The sequence below is a fragment of the Nicotiana tabacum genome, chromosome 19, assembly GCF_000715075.1.
Source record: "Nicotiana tabacum cultivar K326 chromosome 19, ASM71507v2, whole genome shotgun sequence".
NCBI lineage: Eukaryota > Viridiplantae > Streptophyta > Magnoliopsida > Solanales > Solanaceae > Nicotiana > Nicotiana tabacum.
The window spans coordinates 9,424,417-9,440,937 of NC_134098.1; the positions used below are offsets into that span (position 1 = coordinate 9,424,417).

At 36.8% G+C, this 16,521-nt stretch overlaps 1 protein-coding gene across 1 annotated transcript; it reads left to right on the forward strand.

Moving 5' to 3' along the window:
• Nucleotides 1-1,307: 1,307 nt before the first annotated feature.
• LOC142173371 (uncharacterized) lies at nt 1,308-2,486 on the forward strand. Its single transcript, XM_075238952.1, has one exon. The coding sequence runs from the start codon at nt 1,308-1,310 to the stop codon at nt 2,484-2,486; it is 1,179 nt and encodes a 392-aa protein (XP_075095053.1).
• Nucleotides 2,487-16,521: the final 14,035 nt, after the last annotated feature.

Here is a 16,521-nt window from a genome sequence, read left to right on the forward strand (position 1 = left end):
TAATCGAATAAAAGAAAATGAGCTAATGAAGAATATATAATACTAAAACAATTTGCATACAAAATATCAATGCCACATTGGATCATTGTCATTCACTGTTCATTGCATTTTATTAGCTACTACTGATGGTAACAGTCGTAAGGGAAAGAAAATGTTTAACAAGAAGTTGACAAATACTTTGAGCCCATTGATTTAGTCGAGATTGAGATTGCCTAAGCACATTTGACCTCCAACATTGGTGGTGACTGGGGTGGCAAATAGGCAGGTCGGGAGATATTGGCAAATTGAAAACGGGTCATGCAAAAATGAATAAAATATTCGATCCGATTCATATTTAATACGGATAGAAAATAGGTTAACCGACACATGACTTCTTGAATATGATCACTTTTGGAAGAATTCCTAGTTTCCCAAACTTGAGGAACCCCGTTAGTTATCCATTTTTAACCCCATTAGTTATCTATATTTTAAGTGATAACATGGTTTTTTAAGTGATAACATGGATTTGATCCAATTTTTTAAATATTTAAATTTTTTAATTCTCTATTCCCTTTTGACTCCTTTGTTGGAGCTATTGCTCCTTTGACTCGAACCCACAACCCTGAGGTTGTAGGTGGGAGATACTGACTATCACATTAATCCCTATTGTCTATTTGATGTAATTTTTAAATATTTATTATCCAATCAAATTTTTAGTAAATAATATGGATGAATAATAATTATTTTTTTAATCCATTTTCACCACTAGGTGTTGACCATGTCGACAACGGTGAGGTGGAGCATGGGTTGGACTTTCTTGCTGCCGCAGGGATGTTGCGTGTTTATCATATACTTTTTGTGATTTGCCTAATTTTAAATATCAGAGAGTGCTTGGGATCACCTCAAGCTAAGAGCGAGCCTTGCTTACACGCCTTTATAATTTTTTAAAAACAAACGGAATTGACCATAGTATATATGATCTTGAAATAAATAATTTAATTGAAGCGGACGCATGATTTAAAGTTCGCGGGTGCACTTTTTGATTCAACTAAAATTTAATTTGTATATAGAGTGTCAACTATTAATATATTATTATTTTCTAAAAATATATACATGGTCGAAATTTTTGCCGAATTTTACGGGTGCCGGCGACCCTTCTACCTATTCCATAGTTCCGCCTTGAATGAGGTGCCTATAGTTTTCACCTTTTCATAAATCATAAGGTGTTGGTGAGAAACGATCTTCTATATATTTTCATTTAAACTGTCAGATAAACCACATTCTCACAGTTCCATACTCTTCCTAGTCTCTCTCTCAAAAATACTGTCATGGATATTGTGTTGACTCAGTTCCATAAGGTCCAAATGGAGGCCATTCTGGGGCCAAAATCGGAGCCATTTGAAACCTTCATTTCCAATCACATGGAAAGCTCTGAGGAAAAAGATTCTGAGGCTAAGTCAATGTTCAATATGTTGAAGCACAAGGATCCTAACTCCCTTGTTCTTAAGCTTGCTCTTGGCTCTTCCTATGACATTTATTCCCGTGAAAAGTGTACTGTCCTCTTAAAACAGTTGTTAACTGATGAGGATGACTTGTGCACTTGGAGCAATCTAACTGTGTCTACTCAATTCACCGTCAAATCAATCCTCCTTAATCGAATCATGTGCGAAGAATCAAGATTCATCATCCAAGACCGTGACATTGTTTCGAAGCTGGCTGCTTCACTTCTTCCAGATAATAATTGGCCTGAATTATTGCCATTCTTGTACCAGTGCCTCACTTCCACTTCAAACAACTACCTAAAGAGGTCAGCTTTCATGTTATTTGCGCAACTAGCCGAGGACATTGGTGAAACAATTGTCACTTGCGTAAAAGATATGCACTCACTATTCTTAAATACACTGAATGATGATACCCTCGATCTAGATGTGAGGATCGAGGCCATGAGTGCTGTGTTCAACTTCATTAAGTGCGTATTGAGTTCAAATGTAAAGGAGTTGTTTCAGGATTTACTGTCAGGTATGATGAGGACGTTGACTAATGCATTGAGCAACAATGAGGAGAAGGCTGCAGCACATGAACCTCTGAAAATTTTTATTAAGTTGGCGAAGAATGAGCCTGGTTTCTTCAGGAGGCAGCTAGTGGATGTGGTGAATATCATGTTTGAGATAGCAGAATCTGAGAGTTTAGATCAAAGAGCGAGGCACTTTGCAGTTCTATTCTTTATAACTCTGTTCGAGGCGAAGGAGAAGGCCGCAGGCATGCTGAAAAGATTGCCTTTGTTTATTAGCAGATGTTTTGCAATGTTATTAAAGTTATTACTAGATATTAAAGATGACCCTGCTAGGAATAGTGGCGAGAACGTGCATGATTATGCAGGGATATTGATCTGTGACCACAAAATTGGTGAGGAAGGTTTACACTGGTTTTCTCAGATGGGCTGCTTGCTGGGCAATTTCTCAGTTGTTGATTTACTTCTCTCCGCTTGTGCAAGAACAATACCATAACCAAATATTCCTTGCATTAGCTGCAGCCATGGATGATTTTCAAAATCCTCGAGTGCAGGTCTAACCTGTGTGATACATAACATTTAGGAATGCTGATAGCCCTTTGCGTAAATGCAGGCTAAAAGAAGATCAAATTATCCTTGATGCATGAAACTACAAGCAAAAGTTTTTATTCTTACTGCACCTTTGCAAGGGGGTTGCATATAGCATATAGTTGATGATCTTTAACCTTGTCTAGGTTTAAGACCTGTTTAGTTTTTTAATTTTTGTACTTTTTATCCACAGATAGAATAACAGATAAACTAATTTGCTTCCTTTACTCTTTCGCATTTTCATAGGCATTTGCAACGGCAGCTCTCTGCACCTTCTGTGTGCCTGACGAGCCAGAAACTTTGATACCTTACCTAGATGAGATAGTTAACAAACTGCTGGTACTTCTACAGGTGTGCAAATATAAAGGTCACCAAATTACTAAGTATGTCACTGCTGAGTGCTGACAAGTGCAAGAGACTAATGGTCACTGCTGTTGCTTGAAATGCAGAATAACAAACAAATGGTCCAAGAACAAGCATTAACTGCATTGTTTTCTATTGCTCAATCTGTTAAGGTATTAACTGGTGTATTTATTTTTGGCTCAGTACTATTTCTACTTATTTATGAATAATGAAGGCAAATATGTATATTATATGTCAACAGGAGCACTTCCGAACAAACTATGACACTGTTATGCCACACTTGAGAAGTTTCCTGAGAAACGCACATCTTAATTCTAATCTCATTCTTCGTGCCAGAACAATGGAGTGCATAAGTGTTGTTGGGATGGCTGTTGGCAAGGGGAAATTCAAAGGTGAAGTAGAGCAGGTCTTTTCTGCCAATTATGCCCAGTGGCTCCAGTACATGTTTTTTAGTTCCATACTGATGAAGTGCTGAACACATAATAATTCCATCGATTGGAATTGCTTCTTTCCTGTTCATTTGTTATGCTATGTCAGATGGATTTACTGTAGTCAAACCATAGTATATCTCTTGCTCGAGTTACAACGTCTTTCAACAACAAAATAATGACAGGAACATCCTTATTCTTACCAATTCCGTTTTGGTCTCCTTCCTTTCCGCCTCTCTTGGAATTTCCTTCTTGTCATGGCATGCGCTAGTGTGAGCTTATTTGCTTTTGGCCATTTCTCAACATAGAGCTTACTTTTATTTGTTTCCTTTTAATGTTTTCATTAAAGGTCATGGAAGTGCTTATGTTAGTACAAGGATTACAAGCGAAGGCGGATGATCCTACTACTAAGTACATGCTAGTCGTATGTGTTAATCAGTTGATTTTAATATCAAAAGTTCTTTATAGAATGGCTCCCCCTTTATTTTCTTTATTTCATTGCAGGCATGTACTAGAATTTGCAAGTGCATGGGACACGATTTTCTTCCTTATATGAGTGCAATCATGCCATTTTTAATTAAATGTGCTGAGCTTGAACCCGTTATGACCATATATGCGAAGTTGGATTATGAATATTACGAGTTAGATGATAATAGATAAGCTTTTGTCATTGAGATTTTTGGACTATGAAAATTATGAATTAGATGATAATAGGTAAACTTTTATCATTGAGATTTGATCATCTCGGCGGAGCTTTTGATACTGTTAAGAAATGGACCTAAGTTTAACTAAATCCTAAAAGCTAGCTCATGAGGTGAATCTTATTTAAAACAATATAAGGAGATCAAGTCCCCCATCCACTACCAATGTGGGAATCTAACACACCCGGCACGCCTATGCCTGTCAATTGGAGCATGGACAATATAATATGGGGTCCCAAATACGGTAAACCAAGAATTTAAATGGGGTCGGCTCTGATACTATGTAAAAAATGGACTTTGAGCCTGATTCAACTAAAACATTAGTTCATGAGGTGAGAATTGTACAAAATCATGAAACCAAGTCCCCCATCCACTACCGATGTGGGAATTTAATAGCTATGATTGATGTCTAGTTCTTGCTTTGGATTCATCAAAAAGGTGAAGCCTATTGGGGAGAAGCGGTTATCAGGACAGGGTGTACCTAGGATCTGACTTAAGCTTTACATCTTGTAGTATATAGAAAATCAAGCTTGGAGATAAAACGGTGTTCAAGAAAGGAGATGTCCCAGAGGAGAAAATTGTAGCCTGTGATATGCTATGCTGGTACAGTGATATATTTGCAGGAACACTTCTACCCATGAATTTCCTAGGTTGGCCTGAATGATCGATCACCTGCATGTTTCTTTTTCTCATGTGTTGTTAAGTGAGGTCAAATTGAACAAGGGATAGCAATGACTTCATGCATGAAGCAGGTTGTTTCAATCTTTATTCCGCTTTTGAAACTCTATATCCACAATACTGTCAGGAGATCTGCTGTTGTAGCCGGAAGACTTTGATGCTGAGGAAGCTGAATTGTTAAGGGGGGAAAGAGAGCAAGAAGAAGAAGTTTTTGAGAATGTATGTTCTATATAAGAATGGAGTTCAGACATAAGCACACCGTGTTTTCCTTTTACAAGCATTTCACTTTGAATCTACCATTATTTTTAAATCCATCTAACTTTTTATTAGGTTGGTGAAATATTGATAACATTGATCAGAGTTTTCAAGGCTACTTTCTTGCCTTTCCTTAAGGAGTTGTCACCATATTTGTTACCTATGTGGGTAAGTCATAACCTCTAAACCCTCTAGATTGTTTTTTATTATATATATTATTGTTTTCCACATTGAATTTTTCTTGCTTTTATGAAGGCCAAGGAGACAACAACTAATGAGAGATGTACATCTATTTGTATCTTCGATGCTCTTGTGGAGGTGTGCCCTGAAGAAGCTCTAAAGTACGTCGATTTGTATGGTTTTTTATCTACTGCTAATTCTCAATTTTGATAGTTACTTCCTTTGAAAATTAGGTACTATGATGTTTGTCTTCCATTAATTTTTGACGCAAGCAATGACGAAAATTCAGCTGTTAGACAGGTTTGTACATCTTTAGCAGTTGTAACAGTTTTCAGTCAAGTTGCATTTACTATTTGATTTGTCGGAGAACCATATGTCATATTCAGGCTGTTTTTTATGGACTTGGACTGTGGGCGGAATATGGCGTTCTTCTTTCAAACCTTTTGTTGTAGGTACTAGATTAGTTTTGGCCCGCGCTTAGCACGGGCCCAATGTTGCAGTTGGAATAGTCATTTATGATTTCTCTATTTTGACATGAAATTATAGAAAAAAGAGATTGAATCACCCTAAATAAATATCATACCAAATATATAGCATTGCATATTAATTACGTCATAGTATTTACATTCATTTAGGAGCAAAGTTTTCCAAGCTGTAAAAAAGCTAACAAAACATCTATTCGTGGATAGTGTGTGGTTGCAAAACGGCATATTCTTTACATCCATGAGAAATTCATATTGTTTACGTTGTGATCCATATTGTTTACGTTGTGTGGTTGCAAAATGCATATCCTTTACATCCACGAGATTAACTTATACACACATACACTATTTATCTATTAGCAAATTGTAATGCAGCCACCTTGCAACGATTAGCATCCTTTTTGCAATCTTTGACAAAGTATCCTGTAGAGATTATTTGTTAGCCTTAGCTCACCGTATTTTTCATTATAAAAATAGAAAAGGGTATAAATGAAAGGAGTAGAGAAAAAGAACAGAAACATGAGAATTGAATTAGTTGGTAGTCAAGTATCGAAGTATCAAACAGGAAGTCATATTTGTTTTTTTATATAGTTTGATTGAATTATAACCTTTAAACACAGGTGACACTCTGAGTAGGATAGCTAAACAACTAATAAAATGTAAAGGTTTTATCCAATACTCTCTAATGCAAACTTCTACCTTTTTTTAAAGCAAAAAACAGAAATAGAAAACTGGCCAATTTTTCATTCCACAAGGGTTCTATATCAAGTCTTCTTCTTATTTAATCAATCCGAAATCAGTATTTAGGAAAAAAGCTTTCACCTGTGGCAGGATAATATTTATCATGCTATGCGCACTATTATGCAACATAAAATAGGCAGTAAATAATTGACAAAAGCTAGAGTTATCAACTTATGCATAAATTAAGTGAAATGATATGAACTACAATGTGGATAACAAATTTCTCGTCAAATGTCTATTCGTGTCACATTAAATATTTAGCTATGAAAAATTAAAGCTATTATTTTTTTGCCATCTACATGAATTGTGCACGGAGAAGATTTGTAGGGGAAAGAAAAGCAAAAGATCTATGCATCAATGCGAAAATCAGTTGCTCCCCATCCAAAGCACATACTGTGTTCTTTCCATACTCTATCCAAATACTGATTTGTACAATTTTACCTTTTTAGCAAAGTGATTAGTTTTCTAACCAACCTTTCTAGAAAACATTGCAAAGAAAACCTAATTCTTTTGTCCACTTTTTCAACATTGTTTATCCATAGCAAAATTGACATTGCGATAGATGATGACATGCATTAGATTGGAATGTTGAAGAACATTAAGCATATGAACATGAGTTCAGAGAGATAAGATCATGTCAATATGGTAAAAAATGTTTAATTTTTCACTTTTACCAAAGATTAGTAATAGATCAAGTAAGTGAGGTGTGTGGTTAAAACTGTAGGTTCGCAGGGTTGAGCTAGTTGGCGGAGATTACTTAGTCTAGTATTAGTTAGTTATTGAGCATGATATTTTTATAAGGCACATTTAGAGTGTAGTTGAAGCAAAGATATGAATTGCCAATAATACGAACGTGCATCTAACTTTGCAAAGTTAAACTGATTAAATGATTCTCATCTCAATTAATTACCATTAAAATCTTCTTACTGGAAAAATATCAAGCATTTCTGATTTAAGATCTAAATGAGTAACATAGTTTCTTATATGCCCCATTTGGAACAATGCAGATAGACCAAAGCTCTAGGTGATAATAGCAAACCTGCTGTTGTATGAGAAAGAAAGAAAAGTGGATAAAACAAAAGAAAGAAAAATCAAAAAGAGATGAACTTATGATGTAAGCGCTTACATCGGCACTCTTATAATGTATGCGCTTACATCAGCATTCGTATGATGTAAGCGCTTACATCGGCATTCCTATGATGTAAGCGCTTACCTCGGCAGGACATTTAAATGTCTATAAAAAGGGGTATGCATTTTCATTTGCAAATCATCCCTCAACTTCTTCTTTCACTTTTCAATTAATAAAGAGTTATTCTTTGTATGGCCGTGGAGTAGGCAAAATTGCCGAACCACGTAAATCTTGTCTTGTCTTGTGCAATTTATTACTTTTCTCTTTCAAATATTTTTCCTTTCTATCAGCCTGACACGTTTTTCAATAACTAGTATCAGAGCACAAACAGTGTAATTCTAGTAGAAAAGTACGTTATTGGTGCAGGTACTATTCTCAAGAATAGTGCGACATTATTGATCATCGTTACTATTCACAGGCACTATTCACATAAATTATTTTTGTGGAAAATGGCATCGGAAGAAGGGAAGGTTAAGATTGACAAGTTCAATGACAAAGATTTTGGATTTTGGAAAATGCAAATAGAGGATTATTTGTACCAGAAAAGGTTACACTTACCTCTGACCGAGGTAAAACCAGAGAATATGGCCAAAGCGGATTGGGATCTATTAGATCGCCAAGCTCTTGGTGTGATTCGTTTGACGCTAACACGAAATGTGGTGTTTAACATCATTAACGAGAAGACCACTGCAGGCCTGATGAAGGCGTTATCAAATATGTACGAGAAGCCATCTGCTTCAAATAAAGTCTATTTGATGCGTCGATTGTTCAACTTAAAGATGACAAAAGGTAGATATGTTACGGAACATATCAATGAGTTTAATGTAATATTAACTCAGTTGAGTTCTGTCAATATAACATCCGATGACGAAGTCAGGGCATTGATTCTACTATCATCTCTACCGGAGAGTTGGTCTGCAACAGTAACTGCAGTTAACAGTTCATCGGGAAGTACCAAACTCAAATTGGATGATATTAGAGACTTGGTTCTAAGCGAAGATATTCGCCGGAGAGAATCAAGTGATTCCCCAGGATGTGCTTTGAATACCGAAAGCAGGGGGAGAAACAGCCAAAGAGGACAAAGTCATGATCGTGGCAGATCAAAGTCAAGGAGAAGAGGGCAATTCAAAAATTGCAAAGACATTATGTGTTGGAATTGAGATAAAAAAGGCCACTATAGTAGTTAGTGTACAGAGCCAAAGAAGAAGAAGAACGATCAATACAAGGATGATAATTCAACAAATGTAACTGTTGAACAAGTCGGTGATGCACTAATTTGTTGTGCAGGCAGTCCAGCCGAATCTTGGATTCTCGACTCAGGTGCTTCCTTTCACTCTACATCACAAAGAATTATTGCATAAATATATTGCTGGAAAATTTGAAAAAGTTTATCTAGCAGACGGCGAACCTCTGGACATTGTCAAGAAAGGTAAAGTTTATATAAAGACTTCACAAGGCACGCTATGAAAATTGCAAAATGTCCGACATGTTCCTGTCCTCAAGAAAAATCTGATATCTATGGGTCAGATTGACAGTGAAGGATATACAACAACATTAATTAACGGATCGTGGAAGATAACCAAAGGAAATTTAGTTGTGGCACGAGGCTTCAAGAAGGAAACACTGTATGCAACTGCAATACAGCGAGATACTATAGCAATATTTGATCATGGTCGTGATACAACATTGTGGCACCGGAGGCTCGGGCATATGAGTGAGAAGGGATTAAAGTTGTTGGCATCCAAAGAAAAGTTGCCAAATCTGTCACGACCCGAAATTCCCACCTTCGGACAGTGATGGCGCCTAATATTTCACTTGCTAGGCAAGCCAATGTTAGAATAATATTTTCTATTTTTAAAATATTTTTTTAAATTTATTAATAACAAAGAACAAATGCAGAAGTAAAGTCTGAAATGTAGTGAATAATCCATAAAACTAACGATGTTTAAATACCATCCTAGAATTGGTGTCACAAGTGCACGAGCTTCTAGAATAATACAAATAAAGGTCTGAATAAAATAAAGTTGTCTGAAAATAAACACACAGCTAAAGTAAAATAGACGGGGACTTCAGAAATGCGGACGCCATGCAGTTATACCTCAAGTTTCCTCTGGTAGCTGTAATCCGAGCAAGTCTATGGTGCGCCGCTGGGACCAACTCCGAAATCTGCACAAGAAGTGCATAATATAGTATCAGTACAACCGACCCCATGTACTGGTAAGTGTTGAGTCTAACCTCGACGAAATAGTAATGAGGCTAAGGCGGGTCACTTACATTAACCTGTACGTAATATTAGTAACAACAACAAATAATAGAAATAAATCGGGTAACTCATTTATAATAATTGAAGCCAACTCAGCAGTCGTAACCAATTATCATTTCCATCAATTTCTGTTGCAGCGTGCAACCCGCTCTCACAATATATTCATATTCCATTCTGTTGCGGCGTACAACCCGCTCCTCCAATATACTCATTTTAATCAAGTATGTCATATACTTATTTCAATCAAGTATATATAGACTTTTAAATAAGCCTGTTGTGGCGTGCAACCCGATCCCCCAATATTGACTTTTAAATAAATCTATTGCGGCGTGTAATCCGATCCCCCAAATATTGACTTTTAATAAGTCTGTTGCGGCGTGCAACCCGATCCTCATATATATTCATTTCGATCAATTCTGTTGCGGCGTGCAACCCGCTCCTCCAATATACTCATTTACCAATTCTTATAGAAGAAATTTTCCCAATAAATGCAACAATTAATATAAAATTTTAAGACAACAAACATACAATAATTATGATTTAATTATGAAACAAACAATGACAAATAATAATTTATTATAAAAATCAGAGAGAAAATATGCAGTTTAATATTTAATATGCTAAATGTCAAATAACAATTAAGGTACATAATTCAAATAACATGTAACAATTAATGCAGGAATTCAAGAATTAATATTTGACAAACAATAGGAGAGAAACAATTATTATAATAATTAATTCATGATTTAAAATAATTTATGATTTTTCAAGTAAGTAGGCAAACAATTAATTTGACGACGTATAGACACTCGTCACCTCGCCTATACGTCGTTCACATGCATTTCACATAACAAATAATTTAAGGGTTCTATTCCCTCAAGTCAAGGTTAACTACGACACTTACCTCGCTTTGCAAATTCCAATCAATTACTCAACCACAACTTTTCCTTTTAAATTTATCTCTGAAAGCTTCACATCTATTCACAAACAATTCGATATATTCAATACGAATCATAGGAATTAATTCCATATGAATTTACTAATTTTTTGGATAAAAATCTAAAATTTATTAAAATATTCGACAGTGGGACCCACATCTTAAATATCGGAAAACCTTACGAAATCCAAACACCCATTCCGAGACGAGTCCAACCATACAAAAATTATCCAATTCCGATGTCAAATGGACCTTCAAATCTAAATTTTTCGTTTTCGGAAGATTTTAGAAAAATCTGATTTTCTTCCATAAATTCATGGATTCATGATATAAATGAGTATGGAATCATGAAATATAATCAATATAGGATAAGGAATACTTACCCCAATCTTTCCCATGAAACTCGCCCAAAACTTCGCCTTAACCGAGCTCAAAACGACCAAAATATGAAAATAATATCGGACTCTTCGATTTATACACTGCCCAAGCATTTCCGCACTTGCGGTGCCTGGGCTCGCATTTGCGAGAAAATCTTGCATATGCGAAAAGGGGCTGCCAGGCAAGGCCTCTCATCTGCGGATGAAAAATGTGCACTTGCACTGACCTCCGCTTCTGCGATTAGTGTGTCCGCTTCTGCGGACGCGCAGGTGCGTGCAGGTTTCCGTACCTACGATGGAAGGCTCGCTTCTGCGAGCTCGCACCTGCGGTTAAAAATCCGTAGGTGCGATTACACGAGAAGGCCAAATTTCAGATTTTTGCTTAAGTCCAATTCTTGTTCCGATTTCGATTCGAATCACACTCAGGGTATTCGGGACCCCGTCAGAATATATCAACAAGTCCCATAACATAATACGGACTTACTCGGGAGTCTAAAATCATGACAAATAATATCGAAATTGCAATTCACACCTCGATTCGAACTTTGAGTTTTAAACTTTTCAATTTGCAAATCTCGTGCCAAAACATATTAAATGAATCCGGAATGACTTCAAATTTGGCACACAAGTCATAAATGACATAACAGAGCTATTCAAATTTCCAGAATTGGATTCTGGCTCCGATATCAAAAAGTCAACCCTGTGGTCAAACTTGAAAATCTTTAGCCTTTAAATTGCTAGTTCCGTTAAATGGTCATAACTTGAGCTAGAGACCTCCAAATGAAATTTCGGGCATACGCCCAAGTCCCAAATCACGACACGGAGCTACCGAAACTTTCAAAACACTAATCCGGTCCATTTACTTAAAATGTTGACCAAAGTTAACTCAGTTGAGTTTTAAGGCTCTATTTTACATTTTAATCCATTTTTTACATAAAAATTTTCCGAAAAATTTTACGGACAGCGCACACAAGTAGAGGAATGATAAATGGTGCTTTTAGAGGTCTTAGATCACAAAATTACTTATTAATTTTAAAGATGACATTTTGGGTCATCACATTCTCCACCTCTAAAACAAACGTTTCCTCGAACGGAGTTAGAAAAAAGTACCTGAACTGGTGAATAAGTGTGGATATTTACTCCGCATGTATGACTCAGACTCCCAGGTAGATGCCTCTACCGGCTGACCTCTCCATTGCACCCGAACTGAAGGATAATTCTTAGACCTCAACTGTCGGACCTGCCGGGCTAGAATAGCCACCGGCTCCTCCTCGTACGTCAAATCTTTGTCCAATTGGACTGAGCTGAAATCTAACACATGGGACAGATCACCATGATATTTACGGAGCATAGACACATGGAACACCTGATGAACCGCTGATAAATTAGGTGGTAATGCAAGCCTATAGGCTACTTCACCCACCCTTTCAAGAATTTCAAAGGGTCCGATATACTTAGGGCTCAACTTGCCCTTCTTTCCGAACCTCATTACACCTTTCATAGGTGAAACCCAGAGCAATATTCTTTCTCCAACCATGAATGCAATATCATGAACTTTACGGTCGGCATAACTCTTTTGCCTAGACTGATCTGTGCGAAGTCGATCCTGAATAATCTTGACCTTATCCAAGGCATCCTGTGCAAAATCGGTACCCAACAACCGAGCTTCTCCCGGTTCAAACCAACCAACTGGCGATCGGCATCGCTTTCCGTATAATGCCTCATATAGAGCCATCTCAATGCTCGACTGGTAGCTATTATTATAAGCAAACTCTGCAAGTAGAAAGAAATGATCCCAAGAACCTCCGAAGTCTATAACACAAGCGCGAAGCATATCTTCCAATATCTGAATAGTGCGCTCTGACTGTCCGTCTGTCTGTGGATGAAATGCTATACTCAAATCCACCCGCGTGCCTAACTTATGCTGTACATCCCTCTAGAAATGTGAGGTAAACTACGTACCTCGATCTGAAATAATAGACACAGGCACACCGTGAAGGCGGACAATCTCACGAATGTAAATTTCAGCTAACCTCTCTGAAGAATAGGTAACTGCCACTGGAATGAAATGTGCTGACTTGGTCAACCTGTCCATAATGACCCAAACTGTGTCAAATTTTCTCTGAGTCCGTGGGAGCCCAACAACAAAATCTATAGTGATACGCTCCCACTTCCACTAAGGAATTTCTAACTTCTGAAGCAAACCACCAGGTCTATGCTGCTCGTACTTAACTTGCTGACAATTCAGACACCGAGCTACATATGCAACTATATACTTTTTCATTCTCCTCCACCAATAATGTTGCCGCAAATCTTGATACATTTTGGTGGTACCTGGATGAATAGAATACCTGAAACTGTGTGCCTCTTCAAGAATTAATTCACGAAGCCCATCCACATTAGGCACACAAATACGACCCTTCATTCGCAGAACCCTATCTTCCCCCACAACAACCTGTTTGGCATCACCGTGCCACACCGTGTCCTTAAGGACAAGTAAATGAGGATCATCATACTACCTCTCTCTGATGCGCCCATATAAAGAAGACCGAGCGACTGTGCAAGCTAGAACCCGACTAGATTCTGAAACATCTAACCTCACAAACTGATTAGCAAAAGTTTGAACATCTGCAGCTAATGGCCTCTCACCAACCGGAATATACGCAAGACTGCCCATACTCACAACCTTTCTACTCAAAGCATCGGCCACCACATTGGCCTTTCCGAGGTGATACAAAATGGTGATATCATAGTCTTTCAACAACTCCAACCATCTTCTGTGCCTCGAATTAAGATCTTTTTGTTTGAACAGGTACTGAAGGCTACGATGATCAGTAAATACCTCACACGACACACCGTAGAGGTAATGCCTCCAAATCTTCAGCGCATGAACAATGACTGCCAGTTCTAAATCATGAACAAGATAATTCTTCTCGTGAACCTTTAACTGCCGCGACGTATATGCAATCACCCTGTCATCTTGCATTAATACTGCACCAAGCCCAATGTGAGATGCATCACAATATACTATATACGATCCTGAACTTGTGGGTAATACCAACACTGGCGCCGTAGTCAAAGCGGTCGTGTGCTTCTGAAAGCTCAACTCACACTCGTCTGACCATCTGAATGGGACACCCTTCTGGGTTAGTCTGGTCAATGTACTTGCTATAGATGAAAACCCTTCCAAGAACCGACGATAATAACCTGCCAAACCTAGGAAACTCCGGAACTCTGTAACTGTAGTAAGTCTAGGCCAATTCTGAATAGCCTCTATCTTCTTAGGATCCACCTTTATGCCTTCTGCCGATACAACATGTCCCAAAAAGGCAACTGAGTCTAACCAAAACTCACTTTTTGAAAATTTGGCATATAACTGATTATTCTTCAAAGTCTGAAGCACACTCCGAAGATGCTGCTCATGTTCCTCTCGACTGCTGGAGTAAATCAAGATATGATCAATGAATACAACCACAAAAGAATCCAAATAGGGCTTGAACACCCGATTTATCAAATCCATAAATATTACTGGGGTATTTGTCAACCCGAATAACATCACTAGGAATTCGTAATGCCCATACCGAGTCCGAAAAGCTGTATTAGGGATATCAGATGCCCTAATCTTCAACTGATGGTAACCAGACCTCAAATCAATCTTCAAAAATACCTTGGCACCCTGAAGCTGATTAAATAAGTCATCAATTCTTGGCAACAGATATTTGGGCTCGGTATTGGTTGGCCTCGGTATTCGGTATTGGTTGGCCTCTGGCTCGTAAGCTCGATTATGTCGCTTCTCAGTATAGTTCGATTTGGACTCGAGCTCGATAATGGCGTCGAGCTCGGTATTTAATCTGACTTCGAAAATCGAAGCTTGTTCGTGTCTTCTTCAAATCTCACCTCGATATTATGAAGATGTTCTTCGGTCCATCTTCATCAATCGTAAGAAGGTTAAAAACAGTTTTGACCGTATACAAATACAAATGAGTTGGATAAGAAATTAAGAAGTAGATCTTAGCATTAGACAATAAACAAAGCAGTTTATTTGGACTCTGTATTACTTTTTCGTCGCAGCTCTATAATCTAAAAGGACCAAACATATGACTGCATAGATATAACATAATTCATAGATCAACTATCATTCAGATTAACAAGTTTTAAATCTTTAGAAGAAGAAATATTAGATACTTTGAAAAGCTAAGAGAATCCACCACGTCCTCAAAGTTTCAAGAATCATAAGAAGTAATTTGAAGTAAAAATTCTTATTTGTGTAAATATATTGTTATTATTGAGTAAATAAAACCGGCTATGCTAGCTATTGATTTATTTCAAGATGTTTATTTTATAGTGCAAAAGAAGCTAGCTATTGATTTATATCAAGATGTTTATTTTATAACGCAAAAGAATCAATATTTAGTTTAAGATTTGGACAACATATATAAAAAAGCTAACTCATCTTGAACTTTCCATTCGTATCCCCTTCCTCCCGAAAATAAGAGTAAATCAAAAGGAGAAAAAAAGATAAATTAAAATTTCTCTACTGTATAGAAAGAGATACAATATATAGAAATGAAGGGGAATATCTTCGATATGACTCGTTGTTACCCACATTACTGCAACCCTTCGTTACACTCATCCACCACAATATTTCACTAATTCCATCTGCTTCTTTTGAAACCATTTGTTGAAATTAAATGAGTGATAAAAATGGTACTCCCTCTGTTAATTTTTAGTTGTCCACTTTTGACTTTGAACTCTCTTTAAGAAAAAATAAAGTATGTATTTTATAGTTTTACCTATAATAATGATAGCATTTTAAAAGGTATTGCGAAATGATTTGAGTAATGAATAGTTAATGATAAGGGTAAAACAAGAAAGGAAAATATTTTTTTTTCTTGATTTGTTAAAAATTGACAAGTAAAAGCGAAAATGTATTTTTAGTATAATGGACAAGCAAAAATGAATGGAGGGAGTACATGTTTCAAGATAAATTTCGATAAATTTATGGCTTCATACATTAATGATGAAGCAGTAATTTGAGAGGTTATTCTACTACTATTTGGTTAAAAAGTTATAGGAGTAATTTTGCTTAAGTGAAGCGCAAAATAGTGACTTAGTTTTTAATAGTAATTTTAGGTGAAGCAGTAGTTGTGTTTTTAACGGGACATGCTTTAATTTAACAGTACAAAATAGCACACGCATATCATATGCTAAGCCTAAAGGTTACAAAAATCATACTATTTATTTTGACGTGTTAATTAAAATATCACCTTTCTTTTCATGAATGAATATGAGTACATAATATGCAGAAACAAACTTGTTCTGATTCTATTTCTAGGCAAAAAATTGAGATAGGCCATTACTCCCCTCTTTCATTGTAAGCCAAAGCACAAGCAAGCTAGCATAGGCTCC